General features: G+C 41.2%; 1 protein-coding gene across 6 annotated transcripts in view; it reads left to right on the forward strand.

Annotated features, from left to right (window-relative positions):
- The window catches only part of zgc:158464 (uncharacterized protein LOC791139 homolog), a 147,174-nt gene that overhangs the window by 19,767 nt on the left and 102,942 nt on the right, over positions 1-24,465 (forward strand). For all 6 annotated transcript variants that reach the window (XR_008393837.1, XM_053677870.1, XM_053677871.1 and 3 more), the window contains exon 2: positions 15,872-16,004. Coding sequence is in view for 5 of the 6 variants with exons in the window: in XM_053677870.1 (XP_053533845.1) it covers positions 15,872-16,004 (133 nt within the window). In the remaining variant the exon portion in view is untranslated. The remainder of the gene's footprint in view (positions 1-15,871; positions 16,005-24,465) is intronic.

A 24,465-nucleotide genomic window follows, 5' to 3' on the forward strand; every position in this document is an offset into this window, starting at 1 on the left:
ACTTTGACCAGCCGTCAATGTTTATAAGGTCTAACACTAAACATTACCTCTCTGAAGAAAACTCGCCCTCGCCAATTTTTTAACCTTCAGCTGTAGCGTTCACTGATGATCACGTGCTCCTGTGGGGGAGCTGACAGCGTTTTAAACACAATGTCATTGCTATACCTCCGTGTATCACTTGCACTTAAACCTATCAGCTGAGTGTGCCTTTATTGCTAAATTGCCTCCTCTAAACTGCTGCAGTTAGCGCTTTTTTTTTTTCCCACCCCCACTTCTCTTTCTTTTCAGCTTTTAATGCTGAAATGTCCAGCTGAAGCATCTTTAGCAATAATGCATCTAGGATGCAGCGTCATGTATCCATTCCAATCCATTTCTTTTTGTCTGTCCCATCCTTTCTTTTTGTTTTTCCTTAATATGCCAAACTGTTTTGTTGTTCATTAATGACAATTTAATTTAAAAAATATATTAAAAACGACGCAAACGGAAGCAGATAATTCGATTAGCTACCTTGCCGCATTTCTTGACTGGCCCACTTTGGCAGTGGGTTTAACCCTCCTGCCAGCTGCCGCTTTCTTTCCTGCCTCGATTAGCGATGCTAATTTTTAAGATACGTTTGCCTTGATGTTGATGTTCCCTGATGTTGAGGATAATATGTTCAAGTTTGTATCACACTTCAAGCTTGTACTCCATAGGAATTTTAATAGATGAGTGATTTTAATTGAATTTCATAGGAAGTACTTTGTAAGAGAACCTACTACTAACTAGCCTTTTGCCATAATGATAGCAAGGAACAAAGTTGACTCTTAGGAAAAAGGATTCTTTAGATGGGTAAGTGTTGTACCTACCTACCTACTGTAAATCGGCGTTAACCGAGAACGTTTTCTGAAAAGCACCAAACGTGGAATTTTCTAAAATACTACGTTTAGGGTATAGGGGACAAATTGTTTACCAATTTATGACTTGCATTTGCATTTCCTTGTTAAATTTGGTCCACTTTTTTGCTTGACTGGTCTTTTATCATGAAAAGGTCAAAGCCACCAGGGGTTCAGCATCGCGAAAAGGAAAAAAAAAAAAAGGATGAGAAAAAGAAATGGAAATAGAAAGTTATGCGACTAGCAGGCTATGGACCGTAAAGACCTGTTTTGCCAACTATCAGCGCCTATTAGTGCTTCTTCGTGACAAGCACAACACGTTCACACGCTGTCCTAGCAAGAGTTCCCATGTGTTAAAACACATTTAAGTAGCTGAATGTTAGCATAACAAAATTGGATTTAAAAAAATGCTATCCGAAACCAAACGCTTCCGATAACTGGAGATCAGACTTTCACTTACTTCTAGGATTAGGACTTACTCCTATGCTGTGGATCATTGTCTTGCTGCATAATCCAGCTGCGCTTGAGTTTCTACTTACAGACTGAAGACCGGACATCCTCCTTTAGCATTTTCTGGTAGAGAGCAGAATTCACCACCATGATGTTCTTTTTGTGGAATTCTGTGTTTGGTTTACGCCAGGTGTAACAGGACACCTCTCTTCCAAACAGTTCCACTTTCGACTCACCAATCCACAGAACATTCTCCCAAAAGGTTTGAGGATCATCATGATGTGTTTTGGCAAAGTTCAGACGAGCCTTAATGTTCTTCTGGGTTAGCAGTGGTTTTCACCTCGCCACTCTTCCATGGATGCCATTTTTTCCCAGTGTCTTTCTGATAGTGGAGTCATAAACAGTGACCTTTATTGATGCAAGAGAGGCCTGTAGTTCCTTTGATGTTGTCCTTGGGTCTTTTGTGACTTCCCGGTTGAGTCGTCGCTGTGCTCTTGGAGGAATTTTGGAAGGTCAACCACTTCTGGGAAGGTTCACTACTGTGTTGAGTTTTTTTCATTTGGAGATAACGGCTCTCAATGTGCTTCTTTGGAGTCCCAGAGTCTCTGAAATAGCTTTGTAACCCTTCCCAGACTGATGTATTTCAATCACCTTTTTCCTCATCATTTCAGGAATTTCTTTCAACTTTGGCATAGTGTGTTACTGAGTAAGGCCTTTTAACAACTTCATGCTGTTGAAAAAGTTCTGTTTAAGTGTTGATGTGATCGAACAGGGTTTGCAGTAATCAGGCCTGGTTGCATCTAGTCCAGCTGAACCCCGTTATGAACGCAGCTTCATAGATTTGGGGAATTAGTAACTACGGGGGCAAATACATTTTCACACAGGCCCAGTTGGTATTGGAAAACTTTTTTTTTTTTTTTTTTCCTGCTTCAATAAATAACATTAGCATTTAAAAACCATATTTTGTGTTTACTCAGGTTGCCTTTGTTTTATCTTGGATTTTCTTTTAATTTCTGAAACAATTTAGTACGAGATGCACACAAAAACTGAAGAAATCAGGATGGGGGCTAATACTTTTTCACAGCACTGTGTCTAAAGATGTTGTTTAACTGCGAAAATGCTTGAACTTGGAACCTTTTCTGACTAGTTGGACGTTTTTCCACAGAACTTTTTTTAAAGGTTCTTGCAGAGATAATTTTTGAGAATGTACTAACTCGTTTGAGTTCTTATGAGTAGTCATGAGGTCAGCAGGTTTGGAGAACAGGTTCAGACAAGACTTTAAATCCGGTGTGTCTTTATCTTCTGCAGAGACGGCGGCCCTACATAACAGTCTGTTACTGACCCGGCTTGCATAAGCAATGTGAAATACTGTTGTGGTTTCTGTTTTATGCGAACATCAAAAACAAAATAGCTTTTTCCCCCCTCTCGCTCTCTCTCTCTTCTCTCGGAGAGCAGCTCAGCACACAGAGGCGGTTTCGAGTCGCGAGTCTCAAACGCTCGTCTATCCTTCAGCGTGTATTTATGGAGTGTGAGGTGACATCGGGTCGGTTCTGCTCTTGCTCTATGCGTCCTCCCTTTTTCAGCAAAAGTGTCTTCTTGTGTTTATTTGACGTCTTTTTATTTCACTTCTGTAGGCAGACCCAAGCCTCTTTGTAGTCTATCCCTCTGTATTTCCAAGGCTAGTAGACAGGAAATCGCATATACAGGGACGAGATATTGACACAGGGGATTATTTTTTTCATTGCAGCTCTTATGCTGCAGGGTACACGTTATTGATCTCTTAATAAAATGTCTATTTTGATATATTACATTCAGTGTTGGATTCATTTCGGAAACAATATTACGAGCGTGATCTATTTTAAAATAGATGTCCGGGTGGAGCACAAACGTCAGTTTGCTTTCAGTTCATTATTCTTGAAAAATAAAAATGACTTTGATTTCTTTTCCCACCCGTTTTTAGCTGTTGTGAACCACAGTGGGATTCAGAGGTCTGGGCTCAATACCGGGGCTACTTATATAATACAGCTGTTGTGAAAAACGACGTTATTCAGCTGGGAGGATCTAAGGGGGAAACAAGTTATATTTATAACTCTAAAGGGTTCCTTGGTTCGATTTTTTTTTTGTGGGGAACCATTCTATGTAGAACATTTCAGAGATGGTTGTAAGCGAGTGGTCAGAGGGGAAGCTTGCTGGAAAGATACTTCTCAAAAAGACTTAATGCGTTGACAGTGTTCATTCAATCATCCTTAGTAACTGCCTGGTCCAGTCGGAGTGGTTTAAATTAATGATTTAAATTAATGATAACAGCACAGTGAAATTCTTATCTTCACATACCCCAGCATGTCAGGAAGTTGGGGTCAGACATGATGCAGCGCCCCCTGGAGCAGAAAGGGTTAAGGGACTTGCTCAAGGGCCCAACAGTGGCAGCTTGGCAGTGCTGGGGTTTGAACCCCTGACCTTCCGATCAGTAACCCAGAGCTTTAACCACCAAGCCACCCCTGCCCTGGGATTGGGATGCTAATCCTAAAAAATTGCACATTTGCTCAAATTGAGAATAATTATGAATTCGACTGATGTAGTTGAGGTTGAGGAACTGCTGGCGTTTCTACCTCTGAGTTTTTTCCCCCCAGTGTTTCTAGGGGCATAGCGGTAGGGTTTCATATTCAATAAAATAAAACAAAATAAAGTGTTCTGGTTTACACCACACCCATTTTGGATTTAAATCTGTATATAAATACGGATATTTGGAGTGGCATTGTGCTACAGCCTTATAAGGTATTTTTGATAGTATTCGACAGAATGGCAATAATGTTTAAACGAAAGATAAAATAAAGCACTTGTTTGGACTCAGATGTTCAGATCCTGCTGTATACTGTATAATGCATCTCAAAGCCCTGCCTCTTGTGATCATATTCGCCGGGGTGTTAAGCTATTACTGAGAGGGTGTATAAGGATTTTGTTATGGCTGACCCTTGGGTTGTGTCTCGTATGGCTCCCGGCTCTCTCATTAGCCGTGATGGCGATTTTTAGCCACGTTAGGAGCGAAAGCGCAGCAACAGCAGAAAGCGCCCCTCTTTGAAATGGGCCCTAATCCAATCGAGCCACTAAGCCTTCAGTCGTATTAGGTTATCAGCAGCAGAAAACCTTCTTTGCTCAAGACATAAATCACAAGTGTCATCTCACCTACCCCCTTCTCTCTACTTCTCTCAGTTTTCTGCAGTTTCCTGCCTCCTTTTTTGGCACACGGCTTCAATATTAGTCTCAGTGGGAGGAATGTCAGCCCACGACATCTCCCAGAGCAGGGCTCTCCAGGAAACGCAACGGGTTTGTAGTCATTTGAAACTTTGGGAAAGCTTTTACATTTGAGGCCATGAGGAAATGGTTGAGAGGCTATTCATCACGACTCTCACGCCGACTGCACGGATTTCAATAGAGTGTAATGACAGAACGTCAGCTGTGAAATAGCGTTTCATTTACGTAGGCCTGAAAACCAGACAGAAGTCACGTGATGTCCCATGACTTCATTTTTGATGCTTTTTTCCTTATTTATTTATTTATTTATTTCCACTGCCCTAGATTCCCAGGATGTTAATTGCTTTCTAAATTCATTTTCTCTCAACTGAGATTGTCGTATTTTTTTTTTCTCTCCAGCAATAATTGAGGAATGCAGATGGACTGAATATTTAATACTGTATATCTCTGTACCATAGAATAACCTGTGGGTCCCTTGCAGGCTCTCGGTGAAGCCACGTTTTCCACTTAGCTTGAAATGAGCAACATGATGTGGTGTAATTACTGTGACGCATGTTTTTTTTGTTTTTTTTTTAATAGTTGAATTTTTAGTTCTCATTGCTGTAAGTCTCAGGGCTACAACTTTCTAGAGAGTCAAGATGAATTTTATGTGGGAGGACAGAAACAGAGTTTGGAGTTTGGACTTTTTCTCATGGTACCAGCATCATCCGCTGTGTTGTTATCGTAGTTCTTAGACCGGTGATAGAGTTGTGAAGACTTGGACTTGGGCAAATGATGATGGTTTATGTTCATCGTGTAAATGTGCCATTCACGTCATGGAAATCAGCATTCTCTTAATTATGCATCTAATGGAATTGCACATTTTGGGCCCAATCTGTGCAACTCAGAGTTAACATATATAGAGAGCATGCTGGTCACATGCTCACACTGTTTCATGGAGAGCCTGCGCCATAACTTCGGATCATCTGCACTTGTGACGTGACCGATGGCTCCAGATCAAAGCGACCGCCGCACGTTATAGAGAGCATGCACTGACGTCACTTTCCCGCCAGAACACGCCCCCCTCGGCCGGACTGAGGGCAAAACATCCAGCAAAATGGCTGGTTTTATCAGACGAAGCTGCGAAAACGTGAGTATAACTAACGATTATCAGCTTAAATTAAAGGCAGTTGGACTCGACAGTGACTGTTACAACTTGCCCAAGAACCTGTGGTCCATGGACACCGGCATGTGGCCAGAAATCGGTTCTCCCGACATTTATATGTACCCGAAGCCTGAAGGCGTTCAAAAGCCTTGACTCTTGGTCCTACTTCAAGGTGGGATTTGTTGGAGAAATTAAAGTGACAAGCACACCATTAAACGTTCTGGTTGTATGCGGACACGTATGTACAAATATTTTTATTGTATTCTATAATTTTATCCGGTAAACCGTAAACTAGCTGGTCCTAGTTTGTTTGTAGCGAACACTGCTTCCACTCGCTAACGTCAGCTTATATATTTGTGAAGGTAAAACACGGTCAGAGAATGAATGCGCCCCCGTTATTCATCAGTGGAATCGGGCAGCGTTTTAAAAAGAAATCTGCGGGACATCATTCATCACTGTAGAACATGAATACCGCAAGCCGAAATAACTTAGACTTACACTGACTGCTCGACTTGGTAAAAAAAGGACGGGATGGATTTTTTGGCACTCTGGGAAAAGATGGCGCTGGAGTCTTGTCGAATCTGTTAGCACGCGCAGTCGATCTCACAACATCTTTCCCCATTTCAGATGCGTTCCTGCGGAATTCACGCTGTACACTAACGCTGCCGCTCAGTCTTTTTGCGACTCAGTGGGCGTGACCGCGGCGAGTTCCGGCTACCGCGACGTCCCGTGCGTACCCTCTATAGGTTATATGTTTACAAACCCACATAATTACAGATTAAAAAGACCTCTTAAGTAGCTTTCAAATGACACCAGTCCAACGCCACTGCAATCTACAGTGCTCGTTACTTTTTAAACTTTTACAAACGGAACTAGTTAATATGTAGAGGCCCGTACAGTTTGTGCTGTAGAGCCTTCAGTGTTCTCACATAGCTGAGAAATTTGAGCAAAAACTGGGTTGTTTTCATCATGTAAAGGATTAAGTTAAAAAACCAAAAAGCAGCTAATCTTTCACCAGGGTTTTCATTCCACTGCAGCTCAGTGTCCTTCAACGCATTGTAGCACAGAACTGTGGTCTAATTTGACTTTCATGACTTTCACGTGTGGCTTGGCTTGGTTTCTGATGCGGCCTGAACATGCCAGCCAGCAGATGGTGGGTCCCCTGGCGGCACTCGACTCCGTGAGGACCTCGCTAACCTCGCTAGTTCGTCCGTGTGCTGCGCAGGGCCCGGGGTGTGTGGTAAAGCTAATACGACTGACTTTTGTGAATTAATTGCTCATGCGATTAGTTGTGAATGAGACGGCAAATCGGAGAAAGTGACTGTAAACAACTTTTGTTTCGGCTCTTTGAGTTGCTTATGTTAGTTAATTCATTTCGGCTTCCTTTCCATTTCAGACTTGGCTGATTGCTCTGACCTTGGGAGATGTTTTGATGCACGATAGCGGCAGAGAAAAAGCTTGTTTATCCCTGAGTAATTTGGCGACGCTCAATTTAGGAGAAAAGCAGTGTAGCGTACCCGAAATTATTGGGCCTCATGGTTCTGCTGCAGTAAGCATCAACATTTATGAATAGGAAATAAGCCCACCATTCTCTCTCATCTAGCTGGAAGGAAATGTTTTTCAGAGCTTATTTGGGGACCAATTTCAGGAACACACAGTTAAGCATGTTCTGTGTACATTTGCTTTCATTCTTTTTTTTTTTTTTTTTTTAATAGAAAAATATGCAAATGAGTTGCTCAAAACAGTTGTTTGGCTTTGAAACAATAAATATGACCTAATAATAATAGTAATAATAAAAAAGCTCTTGTATTTCTCCTTGTGCCCCCCCCCCCCCCATTTCAGATTTACATCTGGGGCTAAAATTAACGAACCATCTTGAATGACCTGGAAATGTACCCGTAATTACTGGATCGCTAGATCAAAACGACGTGCTTTTTAAAAATCGACGGAGGGTGACCGTCAGTTTTTCCACGTGTCGCAATTTAAGAGTATTTTTTTTTTTTTTTATCAGTCGAAATTGATTTTGTGGATATGTTCGTCTCATTTTTCAATCATATACAAACACAATAAGGTTCCAGAGTGCACATCGTAACCATGACCGAACAGCCTGTATAACCTCCAGTTGGACTCTGTTTATGCTAAAATGTACATACAGTAGTGTTTTTTTTTTTCCCCCCATATTTAAGTTCATGAATATTTGATTTCTAGACTTTTGTGTGGTGGAACGAATAGAAACTGACAACCTAGCAAACTAAAAATGAGTTAATATATAATTTAAAAAAAAGTATTTCTCCAAGAAGAATAAAAACTAAATAAAAAGCTGTTTCCTTGTTCCTTTCTGTTTTCATCTCGTAACAACAACAACAACAACAACAAATGGACGCAATGTACAAGGAGCACCGATGCAACCTAAACGCATATACCTAAATCAAAACCTCTGTTTTTCATTGTAGTGGCATTGATCAGGAATCTTGTTCATGTAGAAGTGGAGACTTGAAAGATTTTTTGACAAGTAAAACCATCCATCAATCAAGCAGCATCCAAAACTTGAAGAAGAACATGCGCTAGTTGCTAAAAAGTGCTTTCATCAGCAGAAATAGCTGACTAAATATATCTGCTCTGTGTCCATTATAGATTTAGGTTCATACTCGCAGTCAATTTCTTGCCGTCTTCCACTTGTGGTTTGTGGGCTGTGTAGCTTTATAAAGTGAAAGTTTCTTTCTGGCGAGTTGTTTAAATGCTGGAGTTTATGTGAACTTGGGCCAAGTTGTTAAGATCTGGAACTGTGATGAATGCAGCTTACGTTAGCTTAAGCCAAAGTAAACCCCCCTCAGGGTCTGTGTTGATCTTTTGCTTGTTCTCGGCAAGATAATTTGTTCATACTCAGTGCTGCGTGGGTGTCGAGTATCGTGGTAAAGGAAGTTGCCCAGTGGAGTCAAGTAACATTAAATCAAATCTTTTTCATTAAAAGGTTTTCCCCCCATTTCCTCAATGCTGCTCAGTTTTGCAGAACTAACGTGAACACTGTAATCAACCTGTTTCCCTTTATTACTGGCCTTTGTTTAAATTCAACTCATGTCCTGGGGAGCCACACACATCGTTCTGTCGGTCCACGTGGCCGTGCAAGCTTCAGACCACGTTTGTAGGTGTAGCTATACGATTATTCCATGTTTGCCTTTTGAGCACATAGAAACAGAGTAATGAGAGGGATATGTACGGTGATGCAGTGACCACACAAAGGAATCCCAATGCGTAAACATTCAATAACCTGCAGTGTCTGCAGCAATCTGTCCTTGCAATGTCAGTTTCCAGGGGATTGCGGATGTGCAAGAAACCCAAACCGGTGTATGTGCGTCACTCATGACAGGGTGAAGTTGCATGATTACTGCTTTCTCCAGAAATGGAAGGGGAAAATGATGGTACCAGGTGCCAAATGTGCTGCCTACCTAGGCACTTTCTATCCGATTTGCATGATACAGGTCACAAGAATACGGCCTGGAGGATCAACATGGTTTCAAATGTTAAAATGCTAAAGATGAAGTTATATTACCCAAGGATACATTTAAGAAACCTGAGCAACAGTTTAAAGGCCTTGGGTTTTTGTTTTCTTTTTAACTTTGCTTTACCTTTTGAAACATGTTTGCACACATAGTATTATTATTATTATTATTATTATTATTATTAGTAGTAGTAGTAGTAGTAGTAGAAGTAGTAGTAGTAATAGTCGTAGTATTAGTAGTAGTAGTAGTAATAGTCGTAGTATTAGTAGTAGTAGTAGTAGTAGTAATAGTCATAGTATTAGTAGCAGTAGTAGTAGTAGTAATAGTCGTATTATTATTATTATTATTATTATTATTAGTAGTAGCAGTAGTAATAGTCGTAGTAGTAATAGTCATAGTATTAGTAGCAGTAGTAGTAGTAATAGTAGTAGTAGTAATAGTCGTAGTAATAGTAGTAGTAGTACTAGTAGTAGTAGTAATAGTCGTAGTAATAGTCGTATTATTATTATTATTATTATTAGTAGTAGTAGTAGTAGTAATAGTCGTAGTAGTAGTATTAGTACTAGTAGTAATAGTAGTAGTAGTAGTAGTAGTAGTAGTAGTAGTAATAGTAGTAGTAGTAGTAGTAGTAGTAGTAGTACTAGTAGTAGTAGAAGTAGTAGTAATAGTAGTAGTAGTACTAGTAGTAGTAATAGTAGTATTAGTAGTAGTAGTAGTAGTAGTAGTAGTAATAGTCGTAGTAGTAGTAGTAGTAATAGAAGTAGTAGTACTAGTAGTAATAGTAGTAGTAGTAGTAGTAGTAGTACTAGTAGTAGTAATAGTCGTAGTAGTAGTATTAGTACTAGTAGTAGTAGTAGTAGTAGTAGTAATAGTAGTAGTAGTACTAGTAGTAGTAATAGTAGTAGTAGTAGTAGTAGTAGTAATAGTCGTAGTAGTAGTACTAGTAGTAGTAGTAGTAATAGTCGTAGTATTACTAGTAGTAATAGTAGTAGTAGTAGTAGTAGTAACACCCAGTATTCCTGGGATAGGCTTTGGATCCACTGTGACCCTGATCTAAATGATTCTTTATTTATAGTTAATTGCAACATTTTTTGTTGTTGTTGTTGTTGCCTGATCAGGAAAAAAATCATTGTCTAGTTGCATAATGATCGGCAATGACGTCTCACAAGAAACGGAAACAATCCAGTGGAGTAACACTGACTAGCAGAACGTTTCATCAGAAACAGCTGGAGGAACATTTAGCAACTCATTAGGTTAATTGGCAACAGGTCAGTAAGATGATTGGGTATTAAAAAGAGTACCTTAGACAGGCAGAGTCGCTCAGAAGTAAACATGGGATGGAATCTGTATGGAAACGTATGTTGCTCTAAAACCTGTATATACCTTTCAGAATCTAACAAACGATGTATTGCACAGCTCCAGAGAAGTTAGAAACCTTTTGCGCAAAGTTTGGAGTTTGGCATATGGGTGCATGGATGTGGCTGCATTGTCATGTATATTTATAGTACAGTACATTCATGCCATGAATTCATCCTAATTCCTATGCGTGTGCTGTGGAGGTGGGTGACGAGGGTTCGGAGGGAGTGTTGGAGCCCGACTGGCTGGAATGCCTGTCTCTGCCCACGCTCCAGATGCCCAGGACGAAACATGATAGATTAGCCGACTCGCAATCAAAAGAAATCCTTTTGACTGACTCACTATTTGTTCTGTACAGAATAAAACACGGTGAGGTGGGCCGTCCCAGGAAAAGACCAGGAAAATTATCAAGCGGAAGTTAATTTCCGATAACAACAATGATTTGCAACAACATCACTAACTAATTATTTTTTTTATTACAAATGAGCAATACATCATATAGTTAAGTTTAACGTTTGTTCCTGTTATCACTCACGTCGGACGTATTCAGATGTCTTCCCCATGAGATCTACTTTGCAGTTTTTTGAGGACTTTTATTCTGTATTACTAGCCGACTAAGAAAATCAAATGAAATAGAACCACGCAGAAAAAAACCCCAGGATATTTCCAATACAGCCGACCAGACAACCCCAAATAAGAATAAAGAATAATGCCGAGTCCTGCATTGTTGATCTGCTGCACAAACTGTTTGAATGCGTCTGACCACCGCAGGAAAGAAAAGCAAACACAGAGTTTTTAATCACGGTGCAGTTATAATGGTAATTCTCAATTAACATTAATTTTTAAAGTATTCCATCTTACACTGTGTTGTGGGTCTAGGTAATTTTGTTTGGTTAAAATTTTCCACCTTGGTCAAAAAGTGGCTTTTTATTGATTTATTTATTTTTTTGTTGTTGTTGCTGAACTTTCTCCGTGTTTCTTGACAGAAAGCGAGACTGCCACATGCATCTTTTGTACCATCATCTGCCACATACATACAGGTACATCTTTTGAGCATAGCGAGCACAGGCCAAAATTATACCAATGTGAACTGAGGGAAGGGGGCGGGGCTTCTACAGCGTGTCAGTTAATATCGGAGAATTCAGAACACTTGAGGAAATGTCAAATTGGATCGTCTGCGGTTTTTATTATGAAAAAGGACAGCTGTTTTTGATGTATTTGGGGTATTTCGGAGTACATCACAGCGTAGGCCAATGTTAAAATGTGCAGCTCCTACATCCAGTGCGTACACAATTTCAAGTCTCACCCCTAACCCACATCCCACTGCAATTCCCCACAGTTTGACTTACATTATAGCAGCTATAAACAGTTGTTTACTCAACAGACTCCTTAAAAAAATACTACATTTATAGCTCGAACCACCATATCAATGCTTAGACACTTAGAGCATTACTCTTTCTATAGCTGTTACTATAGAAACGATAATGCATTAGAACGAGTGCGTGCATTATTGATGATTCGCCTTGCAGCTGGCGCTACAGGGTGTCCCAAAAGTCTCCCTATAGAGGGGAAATATTTATTTATTTATTTATTTATTTATTTATTTAGCTTTTTTAGCTGAATGTCTTCCAAACTTTTTCATGCTTTCATATTTTCAGATAGCCTTTAAGAACGCCTTTGACAAAAGAAGAACCTGTTGAAATCATCCTCATGGCTGGGATCGGGAAGCTGCCGCAAGGTCGCGATGGACTTGAACAGGAAACACGGCGAGCACATCACACACGACGCCGTTTCCAAACTTATTAACAAATCCAAAAAGACTGGATGTGTTGCGGACCGAACGAGACGTGGACAAACGTAGTCCCCCATGTACGGAGACTTTTGGGACACTCTAATGTCAGAGCTGCTGTTACAGAAAATGAATCCACACTGTTTAGAATGGAGAATCCTCATTGACTACGTTTACATGGACAGCGGTGATCTAATTATTGACCTTAATCTGAGTAAGATAATAATGTGATTAAGGTGTTTACATGAGTTGCTTTTAGAATACTCCTGCCATGTTCCCATTTTACATGTTTTAGAACATAATTAGATTAACAGCGTCACCGCGCCACGCCGTCCGACGTCCCTCCAGAATTTCACGTATCAATATACAGTTCGTCTTCGTTATGGGACCGTATACAGTTTTGGGTGTTTTTATTTATTTTTTTTACGAACGCTTTAAGTGCAGTTAATTATTTGTCGTGCTGTACGTGCTAATAGACGACTGCTTGAAGCGGTGGGTGTGTCCCAAACCGCGTACTTACCGTCTACATAGTAGCCGAGATACATGTATTTTTCCCCACTACAGGCCTATAGTAGGAAAGTATGCGATTTGGGACGCAGCCGAACTCTCCTTGTTCGCCGTAAAACGTAAAACTGCCGTGTGCGATCGTGTCCCGTCGCAAAATGCGGTGAAAACTCCCACACGACGCTCATAATGTGATTAAGGTGTGTACATGTCACTACTACACGTCCATCATGCGACTAAAACAGGAGTACTCCACCTGTCTTAATTAGATTATCGCTTACTTCGAGTAGGACCTTGATTAGATTAAGGTAAGTAAAAATTGCTGTTTACATGGTAGTTTCTTAATTAGAATATGGTCTTAATCGGATTAAGAGTGGATTATTGTTGTCCATGTAAACGCAGCTATAGCTGGTTCAATTAAACAGCTCTGGATCCTGCGCTATCTCACTATGCACCTTTTGTTATTCACACCTCCGTGACTTGTGAACATGTCAGAGCTGTTGCATCGATACTGTCAATAAACTGAAAAGGAAAAAAAAAAAAAAGAGAGAAAAACCCACGTAATCATGAAGTCAAGCGATAAACTGACAAATGATCTGAAATGATCTGATTAAGGCAAAATGAGCAGCGCTTATTTGATTTACTCCTCATTAATCATTCAGTCTTCCCACATGTTGTTTAACACGAACCTGCCCATCACATCTGCCTCCTACGGAAGAACATGTCGTGTGATGAATACACTCTTCTCTCTTTCCTGACATTTGAGGTGGAAAAAAAAAAAAAAAGTGCGTGCAACTTTTATCCAGAGCGCAAGAGTTCAGCATGCCATCGAGGCACGCCGTCGTCGCGATCGGAGAGGTTCACATTCTTTCACGCTTCCCTTGATTCATTTACCTTTCGCATTCTTTCTATACCTGACATTCCTGCTCCACTTGCATCGCCCTGGACTCTGCGTGAACTCTCGCGGAGAACGCGGAAACATGGCACACTCTCGGTCACTCTCTGAGCTCTGAAACGGTTTCCAGCTCAGCAGATGGTACGGGCTGACTTCGCCTCCACCAAAGGCCAATTCACCGACATCTCGCATTTTCCGACCGTAATTAACGTCGCCACCGTGGTGGTTTTAAATTGCTCATTTGTTTCCTGAGGTTCTATCAAATGTGTTATTATATTCATAAATCAATGCGTTATGTCACTCTGAGGGGGGAAACGTGCATATTTCATCGCTTTGTAATTGCTAGCAAATGCGAGTGCACGAAAACCGCACGTGGTTATGTAAGTCTTTCAGATGCTTCATACATTCCAAACCAGAGCATGGTTATTTGTTTGCTAGCTGACAGTTATCTAAAGGCTCGGATGAATAAACATGGGGTGGAAAATATTCCAAATTGCTGCTTTCGCGTGGAGCTGATTACAGCTGTCTGGTGTCGAAGGGATCCAGTTCTTGCGTGAGATACAGGCTGAGGTAATGAATGAAATTCAGGACCTTTTGTTTTTACGTCCACGGCCCAGGATGTCCACCTAATTACCATCCTCGCTATGAAATGGCCTTTAAAAAAATCAAGGCCTGTAATTAGGTCTGAATCGCTGCCAAAGCCTGTTTTTGCTGCACTGTTTGAATGCAGAGGGGGAAGTTACTTTCTGTCGTAGCGTGATACGCTCTCTGTATCTCTATTTCTCTCTCTCGGTCACGCTAGCATTTACATGTATTGATTTGGGACATGGTTTTAGCTGAAGTGAGTTAGAAACAATGCAGAAGCCGGTCGGGTTACAGGACGAGCAGAGAGAGTGTGAAGAGAAAGATTAATCGCCCTAAAGACACTAAAACATGGGTTATTAATAACCTCAGAATATAATAGGCTGGGGAAAAAAAACACTATGTATGTATGTATGTAATATATAGAGTGATTATTCGCGTTACTGTATCATGAACCAGTCTGGCCGTTCTCCTCTGAACCCCTGCTCTCTGGATGTTTTTTTGTGTTTTAGACCATTCTGTGTGAACCGTTTTGTGTGTGTGTGTGTGAGATTCCTGGGAGGTCAGCAGTTTCTGAAAAACTCAACCAGCCCATATGCCACCAACAAACAGGCCACGCTTCTAAGTCACCGAGATCACATTTTCCCCCAATCCGAACATTAACTGAAGCTCTCGACCCGTATCTGCACGATTTTACGCGTCGCTCAGCCGCCACGTGATTGGCCGATCACATAAACGCACGAATGAATAAACAGGTGTACCGGGGCACCTAATAAAGTGGTTCGGAAAGTGTATCCGTATGTGTATAAACGGAACCTTTTTCCTATTTTAGCCCAAACACTTGCATGTGGGAAAGTAGAACGTGGGCTGTTGAAGATTTAAATGTGTGTTTTTTTTTTTATTTTTGTTTTTGTTTTTCAAATGTGGCATTTGAATACACAAATATTATGAAAATTGAAATCGCATTGGGAGAACGAAATTCATTCTGACAGCCTCAGTAGCGTGCACACACACACACACACACACACATCTTGAGGCTGTTTGTGCGTCCCTTAGTAATGAAGTTCTCTACTTTGGAAATGAAATGTTTTTGAAATGCAGAGACGATTAGAGTTCAGTTTCATTATTGCGGATGGCCTGGTAGTGAGGCGAAAAGAGTGAAAAGGAAACGAACCGAACAAGACGTGTAACCCCTTAAACACCCTGGACTAATCAACAGCTCCATATTTGCACATCGTTTTAACACTCGTGATTACACGTCTTGTCCTATTAGTTTCACTGTAGTTATTGAATAATGCGCTTCAGGAGGAATGACTGAATAACAAGAGCGGACTGGTTTTAAAGGGTTAAAAGCAGTTGCTTATAGTCTGTACTCCTCATGCGCTGACCTTAATCCTCATCTCTTGGCTCTGTTTTCTACTCGGATGTCGCTTCCTTCTGTCCTCAGTTTGGGAGATGACCTCGCACAGCAGGGCTTTCTGAAAGATCACACACGGCCCTCACACACACGTCTGCTTTTCTCCGCAGGTGATCATCTTGGAGGACTACGCCGACCCTTTCGATGCTGCGGATCAAGCAGGTGGCACCCAGAGCAGCGCGGAGAAGCCGGTGGAGAACGACGGCTACATGGAGCCGTACGAGGCTCAGAAGATGATGGCTGGTAAGGGTTTGGGTTCTGCGCCGTCGTTTTAATCGGGTTTTCTTTTTTCTGCGGCCAACGATGGCACGGCTCCGTTGCTCAGCGGGACGTATCGGGAGTGGTTTTTGTGTTTATTTGTCGGATGGGGGTTTCATCCTTGGATTTTGGTTCAACAGAAGATGCCCGCGTTGTTGTTGTTGCTGGTTTTAACCATAAACCATATTCGACTATATCTGTATTCCAGTATGTACTGTAGTCGAATACTATCGTTTTATAATATGGCGCCTTTGATACTTTGCAGCAGAAAGTGCTTAAAATAAACAGGTATAAAGTGATTGTATGGCATGTATCTACAGTATGTAGCTGTGCACTTATAGAGCACGTTTTTTAACCTTAGCAGTCCTGCAAAGCGCTTTACACTGGTTGTCATTCACACACACACACACTCTCACACACCAGTGGTAGCAGAGCTGCCATGCAAGGCGCTAGCTTGCCATCGGGAGCAAGCTGGGGTTCAGTGTCTTGCCCAAGGACACTTCGGCATGTGGGGTCACGTGGGCCGGGAATCGAACCGCCAACCCTACGATTCGTGGACCACCCGCTCTACCACCCGCTCTACCACCCGAGCCACAGCCGCCCACTATATGGCCAAAAGTTTGTGGACACCTCACCGTCACACCCATATGCGATTCTTCCCCAAACTTCATTTTCACTTTCCCCAAAATCTAGCGGAAAGCTTTCCCAGAAGAGTGGAGGGTGTTATAACTGCAGAAGGGGGGGGATTCAGTCTGGACACAAGGACATGTGCTTGTGACATGTTCGTCCCGGATAAGGCCATCTACTAAATGCTGTAAGTGTAAATGTAAATATTGTCCCAGATTTTCTCTCTCGCTTTTCCCGTCGCACGTGCGCCGTCGTTCTGCTACGTGCAGCCGCTCACTTTGTCTTTGTTCGGATGGCGGTGGTTTAATCATCTTCAGTAAAGCTCAGGGAATCTGTTCACCTGTCTGAGCGGGCACGCTCGGCCATATGCGAGCTGTCTAGCGCCGGATAAGCACAATACGTTATTTTTTTTGTTGTTGTTGTTGTTTTTTTTTTTCTTTAAATAAAAATGCAACAGACTGCGAATGTTGAAAGGTGAAGCACACCCTCACACACACACTCGCACACTCACAAGCGTACACACTGTGTAACAAGGGCTGGCACGGTTAATGAGAGCTATGATGTCGTCTGGAGAGGAGACAGCCTTTACTATCGGCTTCTTTTTCATCCGCCTTCTGGTTGGAACAATAGACAGCTTTGTGCCGAACTGTACTCCTCGTCTCGGCTGAAACAATGGCCTGGCGCTGTGCTATTGTCCGCTCCGCTCCGATATCACTCACAGAGGGACGGCGTACGGATTTATGCAAAGAGAGACAATAAATAGGAAAAGAAACGAGTGGATTTCCGCATCAGCGCGTGTATTCCAGTGGAGGATCTGCCATAGAAAAGCAGTCAGGAGTGGAATACACGAATGATGGGCTGTATTAAAAGTGTGTTTGAATTTCGCGTTGTTATTGTGCCTTCATTTTTACCCCAAAATTAAAAATCTGTGATTTTTTTTTTTTTTTTTCCGATCGCATTTTTCATACCTCCGAACAATTCATTAATCATGATTCACATGAAATTTTCACCAGACATCAGGATTAACTCAAGAAATCCAGAAATATAAAGAATTCCCCAACGTTAACGTCCATAAATAAAGTTATGTGTAATAAAGTGGGGGGGGGGGGGGGGGGGGGGGGTATCGAACACATCTTCGGTCGTCTTTATTTTATTTATTTTTAAAACCAAAAATAAAGTATGCAGAATAAAAAATAAACCGGAAATAAAGTGCGCAGAGGATATGCTGGCTAAGGAAGAGCCTCATGGAATGTTCCAAAACGTAACTGATTCATTTATTTATTTATTTTTTTATGTGTATTTTTTTTTTTTTTTTTTTTTTGGGAATGGAAACTGAGATTTGATTTCCAGGACTTTGAAAAGTTGCTGAGTTATCGAGGTTAGACGCGTCGTAGCTTCCACACCCTACTGCGCTGAATTACTGGATTATTTTGCTGGAAAGTGATCTCACCTTGTCGGTTATCTGGTTCCGATAAACGCTGCAGTGTAATATTGTTCACCTGGATGTTGTCGTCTGTTGTCGGTATTCCGTGGTGATTTTTTTTATTTCCCCCCCCGAAAGGCATTGTAAGATTAAAAATCCACTCCGCTGTTGTTGTTCTAGCTCGACCTCTGACCCCTCTCCAAAGCTCTACTGGATTAGAGGCAGTAAGGCAGAATCCATGACCTTTCTTAACCCCCATGTGCTGTTCAGTACTTAGCACCGCATGCCCCATAGTGTCTTTAGACTATTAGTCGAAATACAATTTATATAAATAATAATAAATACAAAAAAAAAAGATTTGATTTCCTCGCTATTAAAAAAATAAACAAACAGTATTTATGGAAATAGATGTAAATGTATGCAGTAGCCTGTGCCGTGCTTGGGGATGCTCCTGATAGCAGGGGTGTGTGTGTGTGTGTGTGTGTGTGTGTGTGTGTGAGCGCATGCACACAGGTGTGAATGTAAATAAGTAATGCAGGGAATGTGACACATTGAATTCACCTTTTGTTGTTCCATATTCCCAAAGAGCAAACCCCCTGACACTTCTCCGTGTAGCTCTCAGCTCAGAATCACGTGAATGTAAGGTCTGAGAGATCAACACGTTTATTAATATTAATCATTCAGTTGTTTCACTTTTGTTCCCAAATTTCCCAGTGGAGGTCAAAATTCGATCAATATTTGTCTGTTTATCTATGCACTTCCGGTATCGCTCTATCTTTCAGTCTGTCTGTCTCTCTATCTCTCTGCCTGATTCTCTCTCTGTCTGTCTACCTGTTTTAGCTTTCTGTCTCACTCTCTGTAAGTCTGTGTCTCTCTGTGTATCTATATGTACTGTATATGCAGCATGTCTGTCTGTGTCTCCGAATATCTTTATTCATGTGTCCATCTGTCTCTCTGTGTGTCCGTCCGTCTGTTCGTGTATCTGGCAACCTGTCTGTCTGTCTGTCTGTCTGTCTCTATCTGTCTGTCTGTCTGTCTGTCTGTCTATCTATCTGTCTATCAGTTGATCTGCCTGTCTGTCTGTCTGGCCATGTATCTGGCAATCTGTCTGTGCGTCTGTTTGTCAGTGTATCTATCTATCGATTTGTCTGTCTGTCTCTCTGTCTGTCTGTGTATCTAGCAATCTCTCTGTCTGTCTGTCTGTCCTTCAGTGTATCTGGTGATCTGTCTGTCCATGTATTTATCTATCTATCTGTGTCTGTTTGTCTGTCTGTCTGTGTATCTGGCAATCTCTCTGTTGTCTGTCCGTGTATCTATCTAACTCTATCGATCTATCTATTTATCTATCTATCTATCTATCTATATATCTGTCTGTCTCTCTGTCTGTCTGTGTATCTAGCAATCTGTCTGTCTGTCTGTCTGTCTGCATATCTAGCAATATGTCTGTCTGTCTCTGTCTATCTGTCTCTGTTTGTCTGTCCATGTATCTATCTAACTATATCTATCTATCTGTCTGTCTGTGTATCTAGCAATCTGTCTGTCTGTCCAACTGTCTGGTGATCTGTCTGTCCATGTTTCTGGCAATCTGTCTGTCTGTCTATTAGGGCTTGGCGATAAAACGTTATCTGTATTTATCGACGGTACCTTTATCGGTAACAATAGTAAAAATGTCCGGTATAACGCTCGATGCAGTGTAAACAGACATGAAGTTTGGTTGCACGAACAACCCTCACTCGTGCGCCCTCCCTGGATCGGTGGTTGAGCCGAAAGCCGAAGGGAGTACCTCGTGATGGATGCGGGATAAAACTCGGTAATCGGGAAATATCAGAAAATGACTGTGAAGCAGCAACTTCTGAGTGTAATCTGCTGTAACTGGTCTTTAAGGAGCCGCCGTGCTGACGTCTCGTTTACGTCTCTGAGGAAGATGGATGCCAGCGCATATCCTCCTAATATAATAAGTGCTGTTGATGGTGCAGTTTTCAAATTCCTATCTTTTCCTCATTTATAGTGGATCAATCCCATCGCACGCAGTCAGTGTGCTGGCAGATTATGCTGGCTATGCAGATGTGTCTGCGATGTTTATGCAATTAGGGGACAGTAATATCATAAAGGTAGTATCGCTATGGTTAACACTAATATGAGCATATTAAATTCCTGTACCGAGCTTGGACGTAGTCTGTAGTGCATAAGAGCAATTTCAGCAAATCTTTTAAAAATCGGATGTGAACGATGAGACGGGGTTTGCAGACCACGGTTTAGGATCAGCACATCGTCCTCAGACTTCCGGCGTCCGGAGCGGTCCTTAATACAAACCCGTGTGTTATCGAGGTAAAGACTCGGCCGAAAGCGGATTCATTTTTAATTCTCTGCTCGTTAATTATTTACTAAATTGCTAAAGTGGCATTATAGATTTTAAGCAGAAATGATCAGTTGTGTTGGATAAGGGAAATGATTCTGCGGTAATCTAGTCGTTTAAAGCTTCGTCACCTTGAGTTTCCGACTCCATATTCAGTGCATTCTGTGTTTTGTTTTATCAGCATTGCTAGATAAAGTAGAATTATAAACAATAATGAAAACAAAAGCTAAAAATGTACGCAGACAAACGGATATGGACAAATACACGAACACAAAATAAATAAATAAATAAACAAATAAGTTTTTTTTAAAAAAATGAGTTGAAATAAATAAACAAATTCAACAAACAAACAAATATATGGACAAATATGTAAACAAACCAAAAAAACTAATAAAAATAAATCAATCGGTTAGGATAGGTAAATAAATAAATACAACAAATGAACAAGCAAATATGTGGACAAATGCATAAACAAAAAACCCCCCAAAATAAATAAATAAATAAATCTGTTAGAATAATCAAATTAATAAATAAATACAACAAAAAAAACCGAACAAATATATGAATAAATACATAAACAACCCCCCCCCCCCCCCCAAAAAAAAAAAAAAATAAATAAATAAATAAATCAGTTAGAATAAGTAAATAAATAAATACAACCTACAAACAAATGTATGGGCAAATGAATAAACAAAAAAAAACCCAAATAAATCAGCTAGAATAGGTAAATAAATAAATAAATACAACAAACAAGCCAACAAATATATGGACAATACATAAACATAAATTAAATATCTAAATAAATGAGTAAATAAACCAATACAACAAACAAACAAACAAATATATGGACAAATATGTAAACAAAAAATAAGCTAATAAATATAAATAAATCAGTTAGAATATATGAATAAATAAACCAAACAAATAAATGAGTACAGATTTTGAATAAAATACTGATTAAAGAAACAAACCACTTGAAAAACTAATTTCAAACTAACATCAATCAAAACTTATAAATAAATATGAACGAACACACAAACAAACGAACGAACAAACGGAAAACAAAGAAAGAAAGAAACCACGCTGCTGAGAGTCACTGCGATGATTACAGGACTTATTACAATTGCTTGATCTAAATATAACCTGATGTAGTTGAACTGTATCCGGTCTCTCTCATACCCCGTCTTTCGGTTTCCTTCATCCGTCCCTTCTTCATTTTTCTCTCACCTGCATTTTGTTTGCCTCAGCGTAGATTTACTCGAGTCGACTCGTGTGAAACGTCTTCAGCGGTTCAGGTTAGCATGAGGGGCGGGGCTAGTGGTTGTAGCTTGCTTATAAGTTCCTGTTCAGTTTGTGTCGGAGTGGGTGTAGATCAAAAAGACAAATAATAATAATAGAAAAATAAGTAGGAATTTATCTGTGTTAACACCAGCAGGAATCTTTCACACTAATTCTGCTGTGAGGGAAAAAACGATTCCCTTCTTATACTAATCTGAAACAATATCTAGAGTTTATCTAGAGTTAAGCTATTTTTATTCCCAAACCTAGAAATTATTGTTATTATTATTATTAATAGTATTAATAGTATTGTTATTGTTATTATTATTGTTGTTATTATTGTTGTTGTTGTTGTTGTTATTATTATTATTATTATTATTATTGTTGTTGTTGTTGTTGTTGTTGTTGTTCAGTCTCTTTTTTTTTTTTTTTGAAAGTTAACCAGGGACAAATAGAAAGCAGATCAAATAAATCTCGGGTGAATAATTAGATTGAATATGGTGTGTATGGCGTGACGTCCCAGCTGACGAACGCTCTCTGAGCAGAAGGTACAATAAAAACATTTTATAAGCTCAGCTGCAACTTCATGAATTTTTAATGCACTTGCTTTTAAAACGAAGGCTTTAATTGTTGCTTTATAGGACGACGCTAGGTATGTCCTTTTAAATAGAACTCATCTGTCTGATGAAGCGTGACACAATTGTTAATTTTTTTAAATAATTAATGCCAGAAAGGCTTTAGCCCCCCCCCCCCCCCCCTTTTTTTTTTTTTTTTTTTTTTTTTTTTTAAAGAAAAAATCTGGCAGTGTGTGTTACGTTGCAGTAGGGCGTGCCATTTTAGTCAAACACTCACTCAGTCACTTGAATACATCCACACACGCTCGCTCACTCACACACACACTCACTCACACGCTCGCTCGCTCACTCACACACACACTCACTCACACGCTCGCTCACTCACACACACACTCACTCACACGCTCGCTCACTCACACACACACTCACTCACACGCTCGCTCACTCACACACACACTCACTCACACGCTCGCTCACTCACACACACACTCACTCACACGCTCGCTCACTCACACACACACTCACTCACACGCTCGCTCACTCACACACACACTCACTCACACACTCACTCACACACTCACTCACTCACACACTCACTCACACGCTCGCTCACTCACACACACACTCACTCACACGCACACTCACTCACACGCTCGCTCACTCACACACACACTCACTCACACACTCGCTCACTCACACACACACTCACTCACACGCACACTCACTCACACGCTCGCTCACTCACACACACACTCACTCACACACTCGCTCACTCACACACACACTCACTCACACGCTCGCTCACTCACTCACACACTCACTCACACGCTCGCTCACTCACTCACACACTCACTCACACGCTCGCTCACTCACACACACACTCACACACACGCTCGCTCACTCACACACACACTCACTCACACGCTCGCTCACTCACTCACACACTCGCTCACTCACACACACACTCACTCACACGCTCGCTCACTCACTCACACACGCACTCATTCACTCACACACTCATTCACACACTCACTCACACTCACTCACTCACACTCATTCACACACTCACTCACTCACACACTCACACACACACTCATTCACTCACACTCATTCACTCACACACTCACTCACAGACTCATTCACTCACACTCATTCACTCACACACTCATTCACACACTCACTCACACACTCACTCACACACTCAATCACACACTCATTCACTCACACGCTCGCTCACTCACACGCACACTCACTCACACGCTCGCTCACTCACACACTCACTCACACACTCACTCACACACTCACTCACACACGCACTCATTCACTCACACACTCATTCACACACTCACTCACACACTCATTCACACACTCACTCACTCATACGCACTCACTCACACACTCACTCACACACTCACTCACACGCTCACTCACACACTCATTCACTCACACACTCATTCACACACTCACACACTCACTCACACACTCATTCACTCACACACTCATTCACACACTCACACACTCATTCACACACTCACACACTCACTCACACACTCATTCACTCACACTCACTCACACACTCACACACTCACACACTCACTCACACACTCACTCACACACTCACTCACACACTCATTCACTCACTCACTCACACACTCACTCACACACTCACTCACACACACACTCACTCACACACTCACTCACACACTCACTCACTCACTCACACTCATTCACACACTCACTCACACACTCATTCACACACTCATTCACTCACACTCATTCATTCACACATTCATTTACTCACCACCCTTCCCCCCTCTGTAGTACGGACTAGAGGAAGTGTACTGCCTATCCTATCTGGCCTTTTCCTTTCCCTTTCTCTCTCACTCTCACCCACTTACCCTCCTCTCACCCATCACACGCTCTTTCTCTCACTCCCACACACACACACACAGACACAGACACACACACACACTCCACTTGTGTTGAGACTTGTCTGAAGCGTTTTTGTTACGCGAAGTAACGGCTCTGTCCTCTCCTGACTCCCCACGTGTGAAAGTGAAACACAGAGAGTGAGAATTTTCCCACAATCCCCAGGGTTTTCCCTGTTGCGCAAACACTCAAGAGATGAGCAAATATATCTATAAAAAACTGTCTTGCTTCTACAGTGCACACTTTCTCCATGTTTCA

This window comes from Ictalurus punctatus, chromosome 4 (assembly GCF_001660625.3).
Source record: "Ictalurus punctatus breed USDA103 chromosome 4, Coco_2.0, whole genome shotgun sequence".
NCBI lineage: Eukaryota > Metazoa > Chordata > Actinopteri > Siluriformes > Ictaluridae > Ictalurus > Ictalurus punctatus.